The sequence below is a fragment of the Pipistrellus hanaki genome (assembly GCF_964339955.1).
Source record: "Pipistrellus hanaki genome assembly, chromosome: 13".
NCBI lineage: Eukaryota > Metazoa > Chordata > Mammalia > Chiroptera > Vespertilionidae > Pipistrellus > Pipistrellus hanaki.
The window spans coordinates 37,842,327-37,866,095 of NC_140515.1; the positions used below are offsets into that span (position 1 = coordinate 37,842,327).

Genomic DNA, 23,769 nt, shown 5'->3' on the forward strand with positions numbered 1-23,769 from the left:
GCTGTTTTCACGTGACATGTGTCTACATGGCCACTGTTGGTTGTTAGAATATTGAAATGGCCATTCTAACTTATCCAGAACCCTCTCTGCAGGCCTCCTTTCCCTCTGTCTGTTCTGCCTCACTTTAATAGAATGAGAGCTGCAGGGGATGGAAGAAATGTCCCCACATCTACCTAGGAGGTGCTGAAATACCTTCACCCCCCCCCCCCTCCAAATGGTGCCAGCCCCTTCTCTTTGCCTCAAAAGTGAGCACATGAAACAGGGAAAGGACAAGGGTCCTGAGACCTCATACCTGTCTTCCTTGCTGTCCAGGTTGCCCCACTGGCCCAGGAGCTCCAGGAATTCCAGGGTCTCCCTAGTAAATGGGACAAGAAGAGTTTCAGATTGGTAAAATCAAACCTAGCTTCCAGCGTAGGAAGCTCTGTCCACTAGATGGGAGACAGGGTTCTCAGGGAGAGTTCAATGCTATGTGAGGAGGTGGGGTGTAGAAAACAAATAATGATGTTCCCAAAGGTAAGCAGAAAACATCAGCAGAACCCCATAACTGGATTCAAGGACTGCTTTCCCGGTGTTACAGAAGGACTGAAGGAGAAGGCAAGGAGTGGAAAGGTTACTCTAGGGAAAAACTGTTCATTTGCCCATCCACCATTATTTATTGTTGTGGAAAATAAACCATTGAACATAGTAGGAGGGCTCCTGGTTGGAAAGGGAGACACGGGCAATTCTAAATCTGGGTGATAAAGTTCAGGGTGCGATGGCATCAAAGAGAAGGGGAATCTCAATTATAATTGGTGGGGCTGGGAAGCTAGTTACCTGAAAAAGGAGCATGGATGCTGAGGTTTGAAGGATGAGATGGAAAGGGGGTGAAGGGAGGAGTGAGAATAATGCAAGTAGAGGGAAGGCCCTGATGAGAAGCCTCAGGCAAGCATGAAGAAGGAAGAGGAATTATGAAGCCTTAGAGTTAAACATGGTCCATCAGCAGAGGGCCTTCTAAGCTACTCTAAAGTCTAGGACAGTGATTCTCAACCTTTTTAATGCCACGACCCTTTAATACAGTTCCTCATGTTATGGTAACCCCCAACCATAAAATTATTTTCATTGCTACTTCATAACTGTAATTTTGCTACTGTTATGAATTTGCTATCTGTGTTTTCCGATGGTCTCAGGCAACCCTGCTAGCAGTTCTCAACCTGTGGGTCATGACCCACAGGTTGAGAACTGCTGCTATAGAGCGGTTTCAGCGGTCACCACAACATGAGGAACTGTATTAAAGGGTTGCAGTATTAAAAAGGTTGAGAACCCCTGGTCTGGAGATTTTACTCAGGACCCTGGGGAAGTTAAGAATGGCTACATAATCTATGGGGCTCAGTGTAAAGTGAAAGCACAGGGCTTCTGTTCAAATAGTAAGACTTTCAAGATGAGGACAGCACAACATTAAACCAAGCCTGGGCCCTTCTAAGCTGGGCCCCCATGTGACTACCCTGGTTCCAGGCCCCTGAGCTGGCCCCAGGGGAGGGCGCTGCTGAAAGGATTTAAGCAGGGCAGCAAGATTGTGACCAGAAAAGGTCTGTTGAGTTAGAGAACTACATGCACAAGTAGACCTGAGTTGATGCTCCCTCCACGCCCCACGCCCCTCCCATCTCCTACTCTAGACCCAACTCTGCCATCATGGTTTTCAAAGTTATTTTATGATGGGTGAGATCGCTGTGTCTCTCCTAGTGAAATGGGGCAGTTTCATGGAGAGGTAAGCAGTTGCCTCTGGTTGGGAGCAAAAGAATGTATTAGCACCATCCTGTTGTCTGTGTCAATGAGTTTTGTTTGTTTGTTGTTAGAGGAGAATCGGGATAAATGGGTCAAATATAGGGGGATGGGAGGAGACTAAACTTTGGTGAGCATGCAATGCAATATACATATGATGTATTATAGAATTGTGGACTTAAAACTTATATAAGCTTACTAATCAATATCATCCCTCAAAAATTATAAATGAATAAATAAACAAATAAATAGATGATAGATAAATAAATAAATAAATAAAATCCCATCGATCTATTAGCAGAAAACTGGTGGGTGGTTGATGGCGTCTGGATTCAAACATGTGAAGAATTAACATGAAAATCAAGAAAAGCAGGGAAATAAATTTCCCTCCCAGTATTTGAAATCTACAAGAAATGACACGAACTTTTTTCCCTGGAGGTCCAGGTCTTCCAGCACTCCCATCAGCTCCCGCTGGTCCAGGAGAACCCTGGGGGGGAAAAAGAGAAGTGGAAATGGAGTGCCGCAGCAATGCTTAAGAAAGCCAGCAGAGGAGGCCTGCTTTTCTTCATGTCATCTCCCACAGCTCCTGGATGCTTCCTTAACGAGGAAGCCAGCCACCCACGGAGAGAGACATCTCGGCTGAACCCAGATGACTCAGGCTATAGTCTTGGCGAGAGCACCACACGCCTTCATCTGCAAGGACACCACTGTCCATATGGGTCCTCAGAGAGAAACAGAAAAGGCGCCTTGGACTAAACACACACGGTTTCTGAGCATGGCCAATGTGTTGCAATGCACTGATTTTTGTTGAGCAAGATACTGTACCGTCATCGGCACGTTTGTGCCTGGCACCATGCACACGCACAGAGTGGTGTGCTGAATGTGTTTCAGTTTCCCAATCTTAAAATGGGCAAAAATGTCTTTTAGATGCATGTTGGGAAGATAACAGAGCCAACACTGGTATCCTTAGCCTACGGAACTCTTAACCAGCTGAGCGGAAGAACTGAACAGATTCAGAACATTTTTCATATAAATCCCTCACCATCCAAACTCTCATGACTCACTGTCAGAAACTCAGGAACCAAATAGGTTCAGAGCGTGAATTCAAAGCTGAACTTGGGTATTAAATAAATGTGAGTAGTAAGGGATCTTTGTAGAAGTAATTTCAAATATCCACAGTCAATGGAGAATTGCGTGGCCCAGATCATTTTTAAAAATTAGAAAAACTTAAAGTATTCAGTTTTGAAATGTTCATGAATCAATAAGATTTGTACTCTTCCAAATGTTTTCTTAGGCTGATCCGATGGGTCTGTGCTTTCTGAGTAAAACCCAGTGAAGGAGAAAGAGGAGTGCCTAAACTATGTACAAGGATTGTGAGCTGTGCTAAAAGTTTGTCGCAAATTTGTCCCAATTTAATTAAAAAATGAAGTACTTCTGCCCAGACAGCTTAACCCAGTGGTTAAGCAGTGATCTATGAACCAGGAGGTCACGGTTTGATTCTGGGTCAGGGCACATGCCTGGGTTGTGGGCTTGATCCCCAGTAAGGGTTGTGCAGAAGGCAGTCTTTTGATGATTCTCATCATTTCTGTTTATATCTCTCTCCCTCTCCCTTCCTCTCTGAAATCAATAAGATATATATTTTTAAAAATGAAATACTCTTTACGTAGATAATATAAAACAAACTATATATAAAGATGTTTCCAAAGCGAGAGGAAAATAAAGACAGGATACAACTGACTAAGGTTTCTGAATCACTCACCTGAGGTCCTTTATACCCCTGGCTCCCCTTCTCTCCTTTGCTGCCAAGAATTCCATTGGTTCCCTTTTGTGGTAACAAAAGAAACACAGGGCAATGAAGTCAATGAGAACTTACATCTTTCAAGTGTTCATTAGAAACACTCCCATGTTAAAGTAGGAAAAGGCAATCAATGCTCTAACCCTTCAAGCAGCCTTTTAACTGGGAGGTTAAGCATTATTTAAAAGAGGAACTGAGGGGAGGGGTACAGATCTTATTGAGCAAGTCTCAGGTTCGATATAAAACCCTCATCCCTCTCTGACAGGGAGAAATGGAAAAGAGACCAAAGAGAGAAATAAAACCCCTGGGGAAAGGAAGTAAGACACAAGCAATGGTCAGATGGTTCCTTTTATGGGGCAGGTTCCCTGGGCCAACGTGCTTTCAATGTATAAAATAGAAACCAGAGTTGTTTCAAGTTAGCACAAAAGGGTGTTTTAGCAGCAGACCCATCAGAGAAATTAAAGCACACTTTCTGCCATAGTTACCATCAAATGCATGGTTCCCACATGGTTCTGTGAGAAGAGAGGTGCTGGTAACGTTTCCCACTATCAAAGCTCTGGTTATACAATGGCCCCGGCTGCCCGTGCATATGGTGGTAGGAACCACTGGGTTTGGTTCAGTCTAAGTACCAAAGGACTCTGGAGTGGCTGAGGCCAGGGGATGGATCTAGGTTGGTCCAATGGTTATTTAATTTAGAGGATCTACTACCTGGTGGCTTGGTTCAGGGATCCCAGAACCACTCAAGAGAATCCCAAATTCCAGGTTAGTATTAATAATCTGGAACTTTCTAGAAGAAAAAATGAATTCTTGGGAAGGTCTTAGAATGGACATACCGGCCCAGGCTCTTCCAGAAGAGTTCAGGCTGAAAGTGGACTCCATAAGGTAACTAAATACCTACATGCTACAAAGCTGTTCCCTAGGAATGACCCTAGCATCCTTCTGATGTGAAAGAGAGACACCCATGTCCTGACTCCAATGCCCATATCATAATGATGAGACTAAGAAAAAAACACACATGGCTCCCATACAGTCCTCTCAGTGATGTCCTAGATCAGCGGTTGGCAAACTCCTTAGTCAACAGAGCCAAACATCAACAGTGAAATTTCTTTTGAGAGCCAAATTTTTTAAACTTAAACTTCTTCTAACGCTACTTCTTCAAAATAGACTCGCCCAGGCCGTGGTATTTTGTGGAAGAGCCACACTCAAGGGGCCAAAGGGCTGCATGTGGCTCACAAGCCACAGTTTGCTGACCATGGTTCTAGAAGCACTGCCCCCGCCACCCCCCCACGGAGCTAGCTTTAAGTGAGTTGAATAACATCTTCCAATTCCTAACATTATTTCATGGGAGTCTGACTGCAGAACTTCAGTTAAGGAAAACCAATTTGTTGATCCTGATATTGATTACTAACACAATACTAAGGTCTTAATAATTCATTATCACTACCACGCAGAAGTAGTACCAGGTGAGCATAAGAGCATGCCTTTATCAGTGAGCTACAAATGTAGGGGCTGGTTAGAGGGAGCAAAACCCCCCACCATGGTGGGAAATGTAGAATTTCAGAGACAGGTACCGTGGGGGAGAAAGGGAAGAGATTAAAAATTTCTCATTCTTTATTTTTATACAGAACTACCTGCCCTCTTCCCATCAGAAACTACTCAGCATTACTTTTTTAAATTTAAATTCTTTATTGTTTAAAGTACTACATAAGTCTTCTCCCCCCCACCAATGACCTCTCCCTAATCACCCCCACCCCCCAGAACAACCCAGCATTATTTTTTCAATTATTTATGAACTATTCCAACACACCTGTGGGCCTTGTAATCCTTCAGCTCCCAGAAGGCCTGCAGGTCCAGGATCTCCCGGCTCCCCCTGAAGAATGAGAGTTTTCAGTGTCAAGTGTTTCTCCACCTGGTTCCTATAGAGGTCACCTCTTCATAGTCCCTAATGCTACAGTCCACAAAGGTGGTTTCTTATTCTGAGAGAGAATTTCACTTGTTGCAGTCATTCCCAGTGCACGTGAAAGGCGTTCAAGGACATAACACTTGGGATGGCACACATCGTCTTTCCTATGAAGTGTCTGTGAGGAAGGCTTTGCCTTAAGTCTGGCCCATCCTGTTCCTAGCAGCTGAACTGGTCCCCTCTCCCTTCCCAGTCAGCGGGGACCATGTCCAATGCCTGGCACTTCCTACAACACCCTAGTCAAATGCTCACTATTCCCAGTGCATTTGCGTGTGAGCATCTCCTTGGCCTCATCTACCACCAAGGACAGCAAAGGAAGGATACTCACCGGGACCCCTGGGGGCCCTCTGTGGCCTTCTCTTCCCTGGAGGAGGAAAAGCAAAGTGTTAGTGTCCGGATGGAGGTTCCTCAGAGGCAAGTCAGCCTGCCTCATTCTCTGATAGACATAGGAGTAACAAGCAACTCAAAGCAATGGCTTCTTTGAGGCACTTTCCAAAGACACGTTTTCACACTAGGCACTTAATTACAGATCAATATTTGGGGGATTGATTGCAAACCGATCCAAAGGTCATTATAGACCTAGCTCCAGGCTGACAATTACCCAGGAGGCTGTCTGAACAACCAAACCATCCTGAAGAGCCTGTCTTCTACCTGTCCTATCCCACAAGTCCCACAAAGCCCTGTCTGCTGGGCAGAGGCTTCCTGTGTGACAACAACCTGTGTCACCTCCATCTCTCTGCCCTGGCCCCTGAGTGTGTCTCGGGGGAAGAGTACAAAAGTGTTAGATGCATGCTTCAGCCGGGCCCACTGGGGTTTGTTTCCATGGAATCCTAACAGGAGGAAATGATTGATGAGATCTGTTCTACCCTGGTGTGGCCCAAATAGCACCTCCAGGCTCATCTGAGAAAAGCTGGGGTGATCTCTGAAGCTGAAATCGGTCTGCATCTCTCCAGAAACAGCTCCCCCATTGCCAGTTCAGGCTCTCCACCTAGTGGCTGTCTTTGCCACACCTTCTCCTTCCCAGAGGGTAGCCAAGCTATATACAATAGAAGAGGATTCAGGCCCCAGATCCTAACTTCTTTTTCCCATGAGACCAACCAGATCCATACTCTCTCCTCCTTATCTACCATCCTGGCCTCTTTGAGAGAGCTGCAGACACAATTCAACCATCAGCTTCTTTTGTTGTGATAAACAACTACTGTTACTTTAGGTACAAAACAATACTTTTAAAACATTATTCATTTGTTCGTTCATTCATTCATCTGTGTCCTTAGCAGGCAGTCCTAAGCTCAGCCTGCCCTTTAAAGCCTGTGTGACACAGAGGATTTGCACAATAAACTTTACTCAGGGTGGTTAGAAGCCCAGATCCAGGAATGTGACGGTCTCAGTTCTAACCTTGGTCTAACACCTACTATCTATCTTTGTCCTGGGCAAGCTGCCCAAGGTTCACTGATTTTTCTTATTTGTAAACTGGACATAATAATAGTATCTACCTCGTAGAATTATTATGAGGATTAAATAAATTAATACTTGAAAGTAATGTGATCGGGATCTGGCCTAAATAGATGCTATAGAAGAATAAAGCCATACTATTATAATAAGCATTCTGTGTGTGACAGGCAAAAAGCAGTGGACCTGAAATGTGATTTTAAATGCTCTAGTTCTCAGTACATTAATTTTTTTTTTTTTTTTGGCAACAGCCAGTACAACAATTAATTGACATAAGTTGAAATTGTGTCAGCAGGAGGCAATGACTTAGGATTGTTTGTGTTTTTAGGATTTATCACCCACCTAAGATTCTCTGACCCTCATAGCGAGTTCTGACCTTCACTGGAAAGGTGGGGAGAGGGTAGAAAAGCTTGGTCTTGCTTTATATCCACATTGCCTTATTTAATTCAGGAGAGAAGAGGGTGCAAAGATGGAGATGACGGGGAAGTGAATGAAGATTGGGGAAGGAGGCTGAGAACCACCTGTCCTGGGAGTGACTCAGAGCAGCAATTTTCATCCTTTTCCGTCTCATGCACATATACACTAATTACTAAATCTCTGCAGTATACCAAAAATTACATTTTTTGCCCATCTGACAAAAAATAGCTATAATTTTTATTCATTTACCAAAAAAATAATACTAATAGTAATTATCTAACCTTTTTGCTCCAAAGTGACTTTTTTAAAAATCAGGTGCTTATATGAAATATAAGATTTTCTGGTACCAAAAAGTAACCGATCAGATTCAACCTTACTATGCAATGTGTCCATTAAGATGCAACTCTTATATGACCTATAATATTTACAGTTTAAGACTGCATTCATACCTGATGGCTATTGGTTTGGCTGTTGTCTTTTTCTTTTTTTTGAATTTGCTGTCATTTTTTTGTCAATCTAAGGGAAAAGAAGTGAGTGCCCACGACTAAATGGTCAAGTATTGCATATTTTAAAAATTCTTATAGCACACTAGTTGAAAATTGCTGACTTGGAGTAATCAGCTAGTGCATCCAAGTAGTAATCCATCCCCCGCACTCCACCCCCACCTTACCATCTTTTTTTAAAAAGTGCCTGATTGATAGTGACAGTTATAAAGTTATTTCAAACTAAACGTATTTTCTCTTAAACCAACAAAAATACGTATTTAGCTTTCAAGTTTATAGCACTTAGCTCCTCTTGCTGCTCTCTTGCTTCTTCTGATTAATTTTAAATCTCTCGTGTGGAAAAATGGGCAAAGTCCCAAAGAATTTCACCAGAAGCACTGGAAGCCTAAGCTATCCCTTAGGCATAGTTCCCTTAAGAACTATGATTCAAGATCAACAAAGGCAAGAGGAAATGAAAACACATCTATCTGCTATCTCTCCCAGAGAGAAAGGCCATCAGCCTAGCCTTCTAAGTGATGAGATTATGAGATTGTAATAAAAAAGAAAGCCAAGTATTTCCAGTTCCCTTCTGAATAAAATGCAGGGCCAGATCTTGGACCGTGTACACTATTCTCTTCTTAGAATCTCCATGCTGAGCGTGTGATAAAGGCGTTTCTCACACATGATCAGTACCATTTCTAATTTTGAAGTCCACAAAGAGAAAAGTGACTTCTAGGCTGTTCCTTAAAAAGAAGGGGAAATCTATTATCATTGTTTTAGCCTTGATATCGCATGAGATGCTATAAAGTTATACGAGGACCTTGAGGTTGCCACTAATCGCCAGTGTTTGGGTTCATCCTGGAAGAATTGATCTGTGTTTCTTCTCTCTCCCCCGCCCCCACCCGGCCATATATGAAGAGCATTTACCCAGTTCCTAATATTCATATAGAAGCATAAGGATACTAAGCTATTAAAGGAGGGCTTTTATGTTTAAGTCCCTGACTCTCTTCAAAGACACTCAAAGGTTTCTGGGAGGGAGATAGAGACAAGCAAATTGTGTCACAGCGATTCTCAAACAGGAGCAACTTGGCTCCCATCTGACCCCTCACCATCCACCTCCATCATTTGGCAATATCTGCAGATATGTTTGGGTGTCACAACTGGGGGTGGTGGAGGGAGGTGCTACTGGCAGAGACCAGGAATGCTGTGAAGTATTCTCTAATGCACAGGGTAGCCTCTCATGACAAATTATCTGGCCCAAAATGTCAATAGCGTCAACATATCAGCCCCAGATCAGCCGACTCAACTGTTTGGAATACCTCTGTGGCAACTTCAGGAGATCATGAGGGAAAATAAATGTCCATGAAAATACTCACCATGTCTCCTCTGGTATTAGGACTGCCTTGTATCCCTTTCTGTCCGGTTCTACCCTAGAAATACAACAACCCCCCCGAGATCATAAAGTGAAAGGTGCTAAATAAATGACAAAGGCATCAGCATCGAAACCTCAGGCACTATTAAAATATAAGGACAAAAGTGTCATTGTAGACTCTTCCTGCATATTAACACTATTGGATAAATATCTTTTTAAGAGGAAACTGGGATAGTGATATGCATTGCTATTACCAGTTTCCTTACATATCGCCTGCCAGAAACACAGTAATTTTGCCTATAGAAGTGTAATCTCCAACAGACACATGCTTAGAACAAACCTAGGGGGTTTGTTCAATTCTAGATGGATTACATATTTTACTAATTCATTTATGCTTTATGAAAATAACATAATTAATCAACTCATATATAGGTAAAACAGATTAATTACTTGTCTTCCTTGTTCCCCTTGAGAGCCCTTCTGTCCTCTGATGTTACTGTTTTGTCCTGGATTACCCTAGAGGAAGATTTAAAAAGAATTTTAGAATTTTAAAAAAATCAGCTTTTTATTTTTATTTTTCAAAATGGTACAAAAACTTGGGTTAAGTGATGAAGGGTGTGATGTGAGAAACTTAGGTTGCTTGGATTCAAATGAGGGGTGTGAGAAAATCCTCCGTATTTGAATCTCATAGATGTTTGAAAAAGTGAAAGTTAATAATTCCCCAAGTTTGAAGGGGGCATGGCAGTAGATGACAAATTTTTAGAGCGCATGCTGAAGCCATGTGAAGTTTCTTTCTCTGTGTTGGCAGCTTCACTGACCCACTAGTCCAGCATGCTTCTGCCACTCCCTCCATTGTGCAATAAGATCCCCCAGTAATCAACTCCACAAATAGGGAATCTATGAGAGTAGAAGCCCAACAAGCAAAACTATAAGAATTTCCCCCCCAAAAGAGCTTGAACGTCTCAACTTACATAAGGAACATAAGGACGAATAAAGTGGGACTTCAGTTCCCAGTTTTGAATGTTGTAAGTAATCAGCCCCAATCAGATTTCTCCCAAACAAATAGCCTCTGTCAACCTACCTCCCCGCTCCCAAGACGAGCTTTTGCCTACGGGTCAGCAGGAGACAGGGGGAAAGGAAACACCCGTGGAACAAGAAATTCAGAGCCAACATGGGGCCATAGTGACTTACAGGATCCCCTGAGAAGCCCTTCTCCCCATACTCTCCAGGCGGGCCTCTGGCACCGGGGCTGCCCTGAAAAATAAAATGAATTTCCCAGTTAGCTTGTAGGAGGTTTCATAATCATATTAAAATGTCAAGTGCTGTGTGTGTTTGGAGGGGAGGAAATCAATCAGATAAAATGATCCATGTTCCTTACCGCTTTAATTAATGTGAATTTAATGGTTACATATTGCTACTGGGTACTGTGTTGAGCATCCCAGGCAGTCTAGCGACTTCTGGCATCTATAATTAAGTTGCCAACAGGACACCTCTACAGGGATGCTCCATTCTTAACTCAAACTCACTATTTTCCCAACTAAACTTGCCCAAGCCAGGATCCTTTTAGGCATTTGGACTGACCCCTAATTTCCTTCTCCTCTAGTTACCTAGATCTGGATGTCTTATGTCCTGGAGTCAGGACTAGGATGAAATAAGAAAGTCATCTACAGTACAAAATTTAGGGATGCACTCACTCTGTGCATGTGGAGGGTTTCCCTAAATTTTGCATATAGGTGTCCACTCCAGTCCAGGCTCTGCCATCACCTTAATTAATATGTCCTGTTTTTGTCCTCACTGCCATTGCTTTACTTAAGGTCTCATCTAAATTGTTAAAGATTCGCCTCTTATCTTTGCCTAGCATATAACACGGCCTCCAGACTACTGCCAAGTAATATTTCTAACCTGAAAATCAATTATTATCTCCACGCTTAAAATATCTCAAAGGCTCCCTATTCTCCAGCAGTTAAAAGCCCAACTCCTCCTCATGGCTCACCAGTGCCTTCCCGTTCTCTTCCCAGCACCTCTTGAACCTGACCGCCCTCTCCCTCTATTCTAATACTCCTACCAGGCAGAACAATTGCAGTGTCTCCAAGCCTCCAGGTCTTTGCTTATGCTGTTCCCTCTGTCTGGAATGCCCTTCCTCCATGTCTTGCTACTTTCTATTCATCTTCAGCTCAGGGACCATTTCCTCCAGGGAGACTTCCTGAACTCCTTCCCCACCCGCTGAGTGAGGAGCCTTCTCTGGGCTCCCATGTAGATGCCAACAACACGGCCCCAATTACTATTGATATGTCTGACTCCTGAGGACACAGGGTGGTTCATTCCTGATTTTTTAACTCAGTGCCTGGCACACCCCAGGTATTCAAAAATATTTGATACACAAATGTATCAGAGCATTAAAGCAGAGCTGCTTGGAACCAAGTAAGCATGTATTAATTCATGAGATGAATTTAAATTTTAAAAATTATTAACTTTTGAAATGAATCTAAAATAAAAGTTTCACTGTGCTTTACTATACCAAAGTCACCAAAGTAATTTTGCTTTTTTTCTTGCCTTTCCCCTCCCCTCCCCCCCTGATGTAATGAAGAGAACATGAAAGCTGCTGACAGGCGAAAGCATTCATTTGCAGACTTCTGAAAAGCAGGCCCAAAGAGCATCTCGCATGCTTTGAGATTTCTAACGGGAAATTCTTGAAAATTACATAGTTACCCGCTTGTTCCCAACTGATTGCAGCACCTCTTCCATGGTAACAAGCCTTCATTAGGCAGCTAAGTCAGCTGTCGATTTTACCCCTGATAACCACTGACACACAGCAATTAAGACAGTCTCTGTCACTAAGTTCTCCTGCTCTGACAGATTGAAGAGTGTTACCTGAGATCCTGGATCACCTTTTTCTCCCTTTATTCCAGGAAATCCACGAGAGCCCTAAAAGACACGGAAAACAAAATTCCCATTGAAAAAAATATGTATCAGCCTCATGCTGGTTTTATGGTACTTGAAAAATGGCTTACCTCTTCCCCATCCAGGCCATCGATCCCATCTTCTCCCAGTTCTCCCTGAGAAACAAGGATGGGCCGCAGTCAGAAAAGGAGATCCCTGCCACATGCTTATTGGGGAAACTCATCCCGCGAGGTCATGCAATTTGAGAAGAAACGACAGTACCTTAGATCCAGGCAATCCTCTGACGCCCTGTAAGAGACACAACACCTCTCAGTGCCAGAGCAATGACAGTACATGGATTCCTAGACTGTTGGAGCGGGAAGGGGCTGCCCCTTTATATCTTTTTTAAAAAATATATATCTTATTGATTTTTTTTTTTTTTTACAGAGAGGAAGGGAGAGAGAGAGAGAGTTAGAAACATCAACAAGAGAGGAACATTGATAAGCTGCCTCTTGCACACTCCCCACTGGGGATATGCCCACAACCAAGGTACATGCCCTTGACCAGAATCAAACCTGGGACCCTTGCGTCCACAGGCCAACGCTCTCTCCACTGAGCCAAACCAGTTTTGGCTGATTGTATATTTCTTTAGTTGCTTTTGGCTCCATAACTACAAAGAGATTGTAGATGGAATTTACAAAACTCTTGGGATTACAAATGTAAATAATCTGCGGGATGAGGAAACTAACATGTAATTGGAGAAAGGGGAAGAGAGGGAGGGGGAATGAAAGACAGAAAGCAAGAGAAGGAAGGGAGGACAGAAGGTGGGGACGTTGGGGAGAACTTAAAATAACATTCCAACAGAGCCTTACCTTTTGACCCGACTGCCCTGGACATCCTGTGATCCCTTTATCCCCTGGGAGTCCAGTGTCTCCGCGCGTTCCCTAAGAGAAGGTACCAAAATAGGTATCCAAAGTGATTCTTATGCCTGAAGCTGCCAGCAGTTTATTTTTGAGAGTGAAGCTAGAGCTCCTGGGCACTCTGAGATCTAGGCAAACAAATCCTCTCTCCAACTCATTCATTTAACTCTGTTTTCCCCCTCAATTTAAATATTTTCCCTGTCAACCTTCAGGGCTTCCTTTCAGATCCAAGATCACACAGAGGTAGAGGGTGAGCTCAGCCGCTTCACTGCCTCAACATACGGCACAGCCAAAGGTTCAGAAGCTGCCTCGCTTTCCAGCCATGTTCCTAACGTGTGGTAACACATGTTGGTCCTGACCTCTTGTCCAGAGCTTAATGCTACCCTGGAAAAGTCAGCATGGCTGATGGTACAGAAGCAAGTCGGTGCCAGGGGACTGGAACTGCGTAGAAGCAGTCGATGGGAAGAGACATTACTCTAAGCCAGTGCTCATGGGAAGTCCCACCAGGTTAAAGATCCCCAAACTCTGACCAGCCACATAGGAAGAACACTCAAGGTCAATGACACATGCATCCCCTTCCAACCCTGCTTTCCCTGGGAAATATTTAAATGTGGGTAAATGCTACAGTGAAATGAATCTAAAGAACAGTGTTGTGTTCCTTGCAGGCAGGGACCTCCGACTGTCTCCTTCCCCAGGTGCCCCTTGTGCTTGGCTCAAATCTGCGTTCAGAGCAGGTGTTAAAATTTTGCTGTATGGATACATGATTTTTTTTTAGCAATGAGCTTAATTCTCTCCTTCCTGGCAGGTGAGAGGAGAAATGATTTTCCTCTCCCCAGCTTTGCTTTCTTTATTAGGAGGATTACTCCCAGTAAAGCAGGAGGCCTGGCGCATGGCCACAGCTTGCTGAGAAGTGCTGAAATGTTCCAGCTTCCCATGGCCTGGAGTCTCAGCCAGCTGTGGGCTCACAGCCAGGCAGTAGCACAACACGAGTCCCCACACTCCAATCCCTCCATGCCGACTGGGTGGGCTCCAAGGCCTCTCCACAGGTGCACTGTGGGTGACTTCAAGCGCCCCCTTAAGTGTTCATTGTGTAAACTACACTCCTAGAGGAAAGTACAGATGTTTATGGATGAGGAGACTGAAGGTCAAGAAGTTAAGTATCTTGTTAAGGTTTCACATCGAGGTCAGCCTTTGATGTCTGACTCTGGAGATTGTGTTTGCAATCCTAACTTGCTGGCCTTCACTCTAAGGGGATGAACAAGCAGGCTGGATGCTTCCTGAACTTCTCCCACCCCAAATGGAGCCACCCCATGTGGTTGCAGCTCCTCCAAATCCATTTCCTAAATGTGACTGAGGAACCAGATGAGAATTCTGATTTTAGGGTCATCGACTGAGATTTGAAAACCCCTGTGAACCATGTAACCAGGATTCTACATTTTGGGGGGCGCTCTGCCTGCTTCCTTTGTCAGGTAGGAGTAGGGAGGAGCATACCTTCCTGCTACTGGTAAAATAAAGAATAAAAACGAAACATGTAGGTGAGCTTGCTCACTCCCCGACAAATAGCATTACCCTGATTGAGACAAGGAAAAAAGAAAAGGGATGCTATCACCCATTTCCCTCAAAAGAAATATTATATATATATATATATATATATATATATATATATATATATATATATGAATATGTACTATAAACAAAAACCCTCACCACCTCTTCTGTAGGAAAATAAAGCTTTCTATAAAACACAAAATCATTAAGTATGTATATGTGAGGGGGAGCAAGGGAAGATGAGTCACAAAAACTTACATGGTCTCCTTCCTCTCCCCTGTGTCCTCTGTTGCCTTTTAAACCTAGAGAACCCTGAGATGAAAGAAAAAAAAATGGATTTTAGCCATCTCCCATCAATTCAAACTGGTGCAATCATTGGGCATTTTAGTTAGTCCGTCCCTCCAACGTGGTTGTAGTTCTCGAAGGTGTGGCTGTGAGTGTGGGGAGAGTCCTACGATCATCGGGGAAAGTCTCTGCAGAAGGCGGCCCCTCTGATGCTCTAGGAGACTGACCTTTGGAATTCTTCTGCAACGCTGGGTGTCCAGGCTAGTCCTGTGCCTCGGAGATTTGCACCAAGGAGAGTGGTGGCCACCACAACTCTTTTAGCAGGCAAACGAATAACACTTCCAAACAGATCATTTTATGTTCTTCTGCTTTTCTGAGAGCTCAAGGAATAATACGCACTTCTCCCGAGCAAGAGGTTCCCTATATGATTCAACTACCTCATGGCTTACTTGTGGCAAGGATGTCAACTGAGGTTTTCTTTCCTCCTCCTCAAACACAAGCCCTAGCTCTCTGCTCGGTATAATGGACCTGAGCAAAGTAACGAGAGAGGAAACTGCTAAACAAAATAGAACTGGTAAAAATGTCCAAGATAAATTATTCTTCCACAAGCATGGGCAATGCTGGACTCGGGACAAGCGTTGTGTTTGATCTCTTAAAATAGAACAAACTGGATGCTCTTAATTGTGGCATTTAAAACCCACTTGAAAAAGTGCATAGACGTAAATAAAATGTCGAGGTCACAGCTTAATTATTATAAAGTAAACCTCTGTATAGAAAAAAAGAATATGATGGTACCCAGACACAGTGCCCATCCCAATCACCGACCATTCCCAACCTACCCCATGGAGAACACTTCTGATTTTTATAAAAATACCTCCTTGTCCTTTTTATTCTCTACCACTCATTCATCCTTAGACACTATAGGTTAGTTTTGCCTGTATTCAAATATCTTATAAATGGAATCATACCATATGTATTCTGTTTTGCTTTTTTTTTTTTTTTTTTTTTTGGCCATTACTGTGTTTGTAAAATTTATTCATGCAGCCCATTTATTTTCAAAACTTTGGAGCATTCCATTGAATGAAAATACCATAATATACTTATCTATGCTATTGTTATGCAATTGATCTTTTGTAATTCATTTTCTAAAGGACTATTCATCTGCAATGCTATGCTCTTTTAGCAGTTCAATTACATCCCATTGCTGATGAAGTACAACTTTCCCCATTATTTTAACACTTCATGTCATCTTTTTAAAATTTTTATTAAATTTATTGGGTGACACTGGTTAATAAGATTATATGTTTCAAGTGTACAACTCTATAATACATCATCTGTATATTGTTTTGCATGTTCACCACCCAAAATCAAGTCTCCTTCCATCATGCTATATTTGACTCCCTATACCCTCTTCTCCCTTTCCCCACTTTTTTCCCCCTCTAGTAACTACCATATGGTTGTCTGTGTTTATAAGCTTTTTATTTGTTTGTTCATGTGTTGCTTTCAGTTTTACATCCCACATATAATATATGGTTCTGTAACCGAATGGGAGAAGATATTTACAAACAATACCTCTGATAAGCAGCTAATATTCAAAATATATCAAGAATTCACACAACTCAACAACAACAAAAATCAAACCACCCAATGCAAAAATGGGCAGAGGACTGAACAGACACTTCTTCCAAGAAGACATACAAATGGCCACCTTTCAAAATGTCTGAAGTGGGTAAAAAGTATAAATTACAACATCAAGAAGCAATATCACCAAGGACACATAAAATAAAGAGGGGTTATTCCTAATAGCAGCATCAAAAGTAGGCTCTTCTGAACTGGCTCCTACACTACAGATGTCACACAAATGCTCACAGAGAATGATATCAGCATCAAATGAGGGTTGTAAATTCAACCATTCAGTCTCAGTCCCACCCACTCTAAACCAAGGCCCATTAAGTTAAATAGTTTCATCTGAATAACACCTTCAAGCCTTGCAGTCCTCGGGCCCCATGAGGTCCTGGAGTCCCTGGACACTTGCAAAATGCACAGCAGCACGTCCTCTCTGCAATGTTTCCCTGAAAAAAAAGCAGACTTGAATGAGAAACAAGTGTTACAAACTTCATTACATAAGAACTGTATTCACACAAATCAAGATCCACCACCTACAAGTTCATGCTCTCTTTGAGAGAGGGGCCACAGAGGCTAAGAGGTGCTTTTTTTAAAAAAAAATAAATGTTTTTTATATATATTTTTTATTGATTTTTTACAGAGAGTAAGGGAGACAGAGAGTTAGAAACATCGATGAGAGAGAGTCGTCATCCATCAGCTGCCTCTTACATGTCCCCTACTGGGGATGTGCCCACAACCAAGGCACATGCCCCCGACCGGAATCAAACTTGGCACCCTTCAGTCTGCAGGCTGATGCTCTATCCACTGAGCCAAACTGGTTTCGGCAAGAGGTGCTTTTGACAAGCACTTTAGATAGAGAAGGTACCGGATTAGCAGCAACCGCATTGGCAACATACCCTCTCCAAGCAAGTGACCTCTCTTTATAGAAGGAGCCCACCACATAGCTGGTCACAGGCCAAGTTTGCACAAGACTGATTGGTTCCTAGTTGAGTCTCCTGTTTGGGGGGCTTTCTGTAGCATAAAGTGGTGGCTTCTTATTTGATTAGGGATTGGTTGGTTTTCTAGTTCCCTATGCATTCATTTGGTTCAACAACAGAGGATAAAAATGCACGTAAGAACAACAATTCAGCACTCATGGACTGAATTTAGGGCAAACAAGGCAGTCTTTGGAAATACTCATCAAAATTTCAATTTTGTTTCTATTATATTTTGAATAACTGGATTTTTGTTGTTATTGTTGTTATTCAAAAACTCACCAGATACTGTGATAGCATTTTGCCCAGGTCTCTATTTCCAATAGTCAGGTGAGTCCTGTAATCAAATCCTTTTCCAAATTCAAAGCTGGAGAACTCACTGTGAGCAGTTGTGTTCAGGGACACTACCAGCAAAGCATCAAGACCTATGCAGTAAAAATGACAGATATCAAACCAAAGGCATTGCGCTTGCGCGCGCGCGCGCGCGCGCGCGCGCACACACACACACACACACACACACACACACACAAGAAGCAGCAGAAGCAAAGCCACTCAGTGAACATTATTCGAAGAATCAAAAAGGGTGGAAAAACAGAAGAGACAGTGCTCTTGGCATATTAAGGATGCAACAGCAGGCTAGGTACTCACAGATCCCCGACTCCAGGATGAAATTTCCCAAGAGAAAGTATGCAAGAGAAAGTATTTAAAAAATCTACAGAAAAACACTAACAGAAAACTGTTTAACATCTCACCACCAATTTTAATGCGATTCGTATGCATTTGAAAGTAATTTGTAAGAAAGGGCAAAGTTCTTGTTCATCTTCCGAGTATAACTGAATTTGACTGCATATAAATTAATGATAGTTCTCAAGTCATCTCCATTGCCAAACACCCTTGGGATCCTAGGCCCTAAAACCCTGAGGAAAGCCCAGGGTTTTTCAGTATCAGCTGAACTCTTGGTCATACCCGGGAGTTCATTTATTCATTTATTCACTCATTCACTCACTCACTTTTTAATTAATTTGCTAGTTCGTTTACTCTGTTCATCCTTTCCTTAGACAAATATTTGCTTATTAGAAGCCTCTTATGCACTAACCATTGTACCAGAGATACAAGAGGTATGGTCTATTGGAAGAGGTGGACAAGAATCAGATAGTTGCTCTGAGAAGTGACAAGTGCTCTGAGAGGGAACACCAGCATGCTATGGATGCCTAACAGAAGCTCCGAACTCATTTTTGGAAGGTCATGGAAGGTTTCTGCAAAGAACTGATATCTAAGCTGATCCTAAAAAATGAATGGAAGTTGGTCAAGAAAAAGTACTAGAGATGGAAGGTAGAGAGAAAATGGGAGTGGGAGCCTGAGTGTGGGAAAAGTTCCGGACAAAAGAAAAGAGTGTATGTGAAGACTGATAAGATGGGGCTGTGAAATATTTTGGAGGACAAATAGAAAAGATTCTGTATGTTTGGGACACTGAGTGTGAGGAGTGAGAGGAAGCTGGCATGGGAAGCAGGACCAGATCATGCAAAGCATCATGGGCCATACTAAGGAATTGGATATTCTAAGATCAGTGGGAAGGTGTTGAAGGGATCTGAGGAGGGAGGGAGACACAATCCTCCAGTAAAGCAAGACGTATTGTGGCCTCTAGGGAGGTTGCCCATGGAAGCTGAACCCAGAAGCCAGTCTCAAACAATGTACCCCATCCAACAATTGGTGGGGCCTCTGTCACTGCACATTACCCTCAATTTCTGCATCTACCTTCCAGTTCAGCCTGAAACTATGACATGGACAGGGACTATACAATGAGAAGTGCTTTTCAAAATCCATGTTATGATCTTTCACATGGAAAATCAAAAGTAATAGGCAGTGTCTTAGGTCAGGTTCTCTAGAAGCAGAATTTGAGAGAGGAATGTGTATGTGTGTGTGGTTTACTGAGTGAGAGAATGCAGAAAGGGAAGGGGAAGTTGTAAGCAAGGATTCGTCTTAGTAAAGTCTTCACCTTGGCCTGATTCATAGGAGAATAAAGTGTATCAGACTTGGCCCTGGGCTTTTGCATCCCTATATCAATGACTGCCACCTTTCCACTCTCAGGTGAGATGTGATACAACTGCACCCTCCCTCCAAGCATCAGGTTATGGTTCAGGCCAGTCAAGAGCCCACATCTGTGGAAGATCATAGATGTAGGTACTTGGCCACAGCATCTACAGCATTTGGGGAGTGAGTGTGTGGGCAGGTCAAGGGAGTTTGGGCAAAGCACCAACATCACAGCATCTTCTACAAATGGATGGACGGATCCCAAGATCTAGAACACCTAAATAGGGTAGAGATTTATCAGCACATTACATGCTTAATCACTTAAATTTTCAACTCAGTACATACCTGCTTCTCTGAGACTGTCTGATTGGTTTTCAAGCATTGTGATGCTTTCACTCCCAAGACCATCTGAAAAGATGAGTAGCACCTAGAGAAAGAAGAAAGCAGAGAATAGGAGAATGTGAAATGAAATATGTGTCTGGGAGGGAGAAACATATGAGAGCATGCTGAGATGGGAGATAGACTGCAACATGGATACCTGTCCGCGGGATGCAGATTTATCCTTAAATGTGTCCCACAGACTCTGTAAGAACTGTGCATTCAGATGAGTTGGCCCATTGACGGTGACGTTCTGCAGGTTTTCAAATATTGTTTCCTGGTAGATTTGGAACTTGGCAGGGAATGCTTGATCATTGTTCACCTTAAAGGCCACATTCACGTGCGTCTCTGCACCTGCCCCACAGCTCACCCCCCTGATGGAAGTGATGTCTCCTAAGATGCCTGGGAGGTATGATTCCAGCCGGGGGTGGCCACGGAACAATAGATGTCCAGGCTGGTGAGTGGACATGTCAAACCCAACCACTATGTCCACAGCGCAATCTGGAGACCAAGGGAGACAAAGTCAGATTAATGAGCAGAAAGCGAGGAAGAGCAGATAGGGCAGAAAAAGAGAGTGGTCATGGCCCAGGGCTGAAGGGTCTCTAGTACCTAAGAAAGAAAATCAACATGTAACACAGGTGTTTCCTCTAACACAAGTCCCAATACTATTTGAGGTTCCAATCATGGTTCAGTCTCATTCTCAGGAGCTGCCTTTGTATGTGTGCGCACATTTTCTTCTCTTAATGATGACCTATTATAACTCATATTATCAACGTATATTAAATATTTGAATTTTCCTTAGGGATTATTAATTCCAGATGTTACAAACTCAAAGGCCAGGTTGGGTAATGTATAATGTAAATGAGCCAAGTGGGCAGAGAGTGAAGAAAATGAATGGAGAGCAATGACCCATCTATTCACTGTTCAGCTCCAACTGAGAGTAGCCATGTGGGAAATGAGGCTCAGTGTTGTCAGATGATCTGATTTTTTTTTCCCCAAAGGAAAGCCTAAAATCTACATTCTTAATGTAAATTAAAATGAAGGTTTTAATTTTTTAAATTTTAAAAATTAAAAGCTATTTTTAAAAGCTGTTAAATAATTTAACAAGTTGTTGACACTGGTCAGGATAAACACAATTCAGATGCCATTTGATCACCTCTGGCCCTGTCTACCTCCTCATTGTACTCAGAAGGAGACAGCAATTCATGGAGGTCACTGCAACTAACCAGAGTTAGAACCGTTAGAACCCTGGCTTTCTGATTCCAGGTCCACCGCTCTCTCCATCACTTTAATTTGCCTCTAGTCAAATATCCAAATGGGATGTAAAAGGTCTGGAGAGCTTGGAAAGACAGCACAGTATGTGAAAGAAGTGGTTTCAACCGTAACAACTCTAGAAATGGAAACATTCTGAGGAATATCTGCAAATTCCACAAAATGTTATTTATTGCTGCTTCCTGATGCGCTGTTCTCCCAACTCCCAGCCCTGAGTACAGAACCCAAGTCCCACGTGGCTACTGTCAGTTGGAGCTGAACAGTGACATTCCCACTAGATGGGTCATTACTCTCCATTCATTTCCTCACTCCCGCCCCTGCGGCTCAGTCACATCACCCACCTGGCCTTTGCAGCCATTTTTGTTTGTGACCTCTGAAAATGAAATAACCCATAAGGACATTTCAAATCTTTACTATGTTAGGATTATATAAATGCCATCATTAAAGGAAGAAAACACACATGTGCTCATACAGGCATACGCTTACACAGAATCCCTTACAAGGTAGTTTAACAAAGTTAAAAGAGTAAAACTTCCCATGAATATTTATTTTACTTAATTCCTACTGGATGCAAGGCTTTGTTCTACAATAGGACTCCGGGAAGTGGAAATATAGGAATAGGAGACTGAACTCCAGATGTTAAGAGGAGCATAAATACTGGATTGCAGGGAGGGGAGAGGCTGACCAGGGGATACAACCCAGGGCCTCCTCCAGCCTCTGTACCCTTTTCCCTGTCTCTGAGGAAGGCTGACTGGTCCCAATTTTCTGGGAGGCAGAAGAGAAAACTATTCTTACTACACACTATTCTAAAACTATGCTCTGCTAGAGCGAGCCCACAAGACACCTTGGGAAATGGAGAACTGGAAAGATGCAATTAAATGAAAATAAATAAAGGGCAAGGAAACACTTACTGGTTTTTCCACAGCTCTGGCAGATTTCCCGGACAATCCTTTTTTTCACCTCCACATTCTTTAATTTATTAAAATCTTGAAAGGTGATTATTTTTTCAGAATTGCCTGTTATCGGTAGAAGCTGTGCTTTATGGACATGTCCTCCTATGCCCAAAACCAGGACACAAATGCCAAAGTTTTTTAGGACTTTTACTGCATCTGCCACATTATCTTGGGGATCCCCAGATGTGATCACAACCAAAGTTTGAGGGACACCAGCGTTTCTTCTCCCACCAACAGATGATTCAAACATAAAGCTCACTTTCTTAAGGGCCAAGTTGATTTGCGGACGCCCATTGCTCTTGATGATATTTTGAATTCGAGTCTTCCACTGGGGTTTAGTCAGAGAGTTGTCCAACTCAATAATTTCTTGGTAGCGGCTCCCAAATTGGGCCATCCCGATTTTCACTGCTTGCGCCTGAATGTCAAAATTATCAATTAAGTCTGACAAGAAAGTTGTCAGGGTAACAAACTCTGGGTCAGATACCATGTCAGAGCTATCACAGAGGAAAATCACATCGGCTTCTCGAGTGTTACAGGCTGCAATTGGAAAAAACAAATCAATTACTTTCCTCATGAATTGCTCTAGATTTCCCCTTTACTCAAAAATTCAAATTGCTTTACTAAATACCCACATTGGTAACAAAGTGAGATAGATTAACAGAAGGGCGAATAACTGATTGCTTCTCAAAGAGAAGGAAAAATAGCAGAATGGAGAAAGACTTTGTTTCAAATTCTATTTATATGATTCATTTGACAATAAAAGCTACTCAGGGAAAGAAAGTCTAAAATGTTTTATATTAACTGTTAGTGTATGCCAAAGACATTTTAATGACCACCTTATGAGCAGTTATTCTAATTTTATAGATACAGAAATGGAATTCAGAGATTAAATAACTTCCCTAAGAATACACAATTACTATGCAGGGAAGTTGGTACCTGAACCTCTCAATCCTTTGTATCCTTAAATCCTGTACTCTAAATTTTTTTAAATATTTTTTAAATGTTAAATAATACCACCCAAATATTAAAACTTCATGGAACAAGTGCTAATGGTTAGTAACCAGGATATAGGATCATCCTCCTGAAGTCCAAGGTGAAATGTCCCATAACCAAGAAATGATCCTCTCTACTAACACAATGACTAGAGTAGGGACAGCACTAAAGTGGCTACTAAAGGTAGTTGAGGCAATGGAATGCCTACTGTCACACAATTCCTTGCAATTAGTAGACACAGTGATGGCTGTCTAGATAGATATTCAAGGAAGGATCTGCTGTCTGACTGTGGGAATGTGGTCAGCTGACAGCCTCTAATTGTCAGCTCCGTCATGGACAGCCTCACTGCAGAGTGATGCCTTGCCAAAGGCCACACCTTTACCAGGGCAGCCCACATCTGGGTACTAAGTGAAAAGTGCATATAAAGACCTAGTTGTTTCAGTGTGATGCAACTCTGATGGGCAATACTCACTTCAGAGCTTCCTGCCAGGTATGAGGCTTTGTCAAGCATCCATCACTGTTTGACTTCTGCCCATCCGACTTTCCCCCTTCCTTAAATTCCTTGCATCTAGAACTCAACCTCAGCATCTACCTCCAAAAGGCGGGCATAGGAGACGAGACTAAAACATATCGCCAGGAAAAGACTGTAGTCCTTGCAATGTACTAGATTTGGTGG

The 23,769-nt window shown here is 42.6% G+C and overlaps 1 protein-coding gene across 1 annotated transcript in view; it reads right to left on the reverse strand.

The window, feature by feature from the left end:
* The window catches only part of COL6A5 (collagen type VI alpha 5 chain), a gene marked incomplete at its 5' end in the record, with an annotated part of 81,120 nt that overhangs the window by 37,980 nt on the left and 19,371 nt on the right, over positions 1–23,769 (reverse strand). The window contains 18 exons of the mRNA XM_084903269.1: positions 293–355; positions 2,183–2,245; positions 3,518–3,580; positions 5,361–5,423; positions 5,842–5,877; positions 9,238–9,291; positions 9,684–9,749; positions 10,425–10,487; positions 12,105–12,158; positions 12,245–12,289; positions 12,396–12,422; positions 12,986–13,057; positions 14,840–14,893; positions 16,846–16,938; positions 17,749–17,891; positions 19,843–19,924; positions 20,036–20,376; positions 22,059–22,637. Of these exons, the coding sequence (XP_084759395.1) occupies positions 293–355; positions 2,183–2,245; positions 3,518–3,580; positions 5,361–5,423; positions 5,842–5,877; positions 9,238–9,291; positions 9,684–9,749; positions 10,425–10,487; positions 12,105–12,158; positions 12,245–12,289; positions 12,396–12,422; positions 12,986–13,057; positions 14,840–14,893; positions 16,846–16,938; positions 17,749–17,891; positions 19,843–19,924; positions 20,036–20,376; positions 22,059–22,637 (1,961 nt within the window). The remainder of the gene's footprint in view (positions 1–292; positions 356–2,182; positions 2,246–3,517; positions 3,581–5,360; positions 5,424–5,841; positions 5,878–9,237; positions 9,292–9,683; positions 9,750–10,424; positions 10,488–12,104; positions 12,159–12,244; positions 12,290–12,395; positions 12,423–12,985; positions 13,058–14,839; positions 14,894–16,845; positions 16,939–17,748; positions 17,892–19,842; positions 19,925–20,035; positions 20,377–22,058; positions 22,638–23,769) is intronic.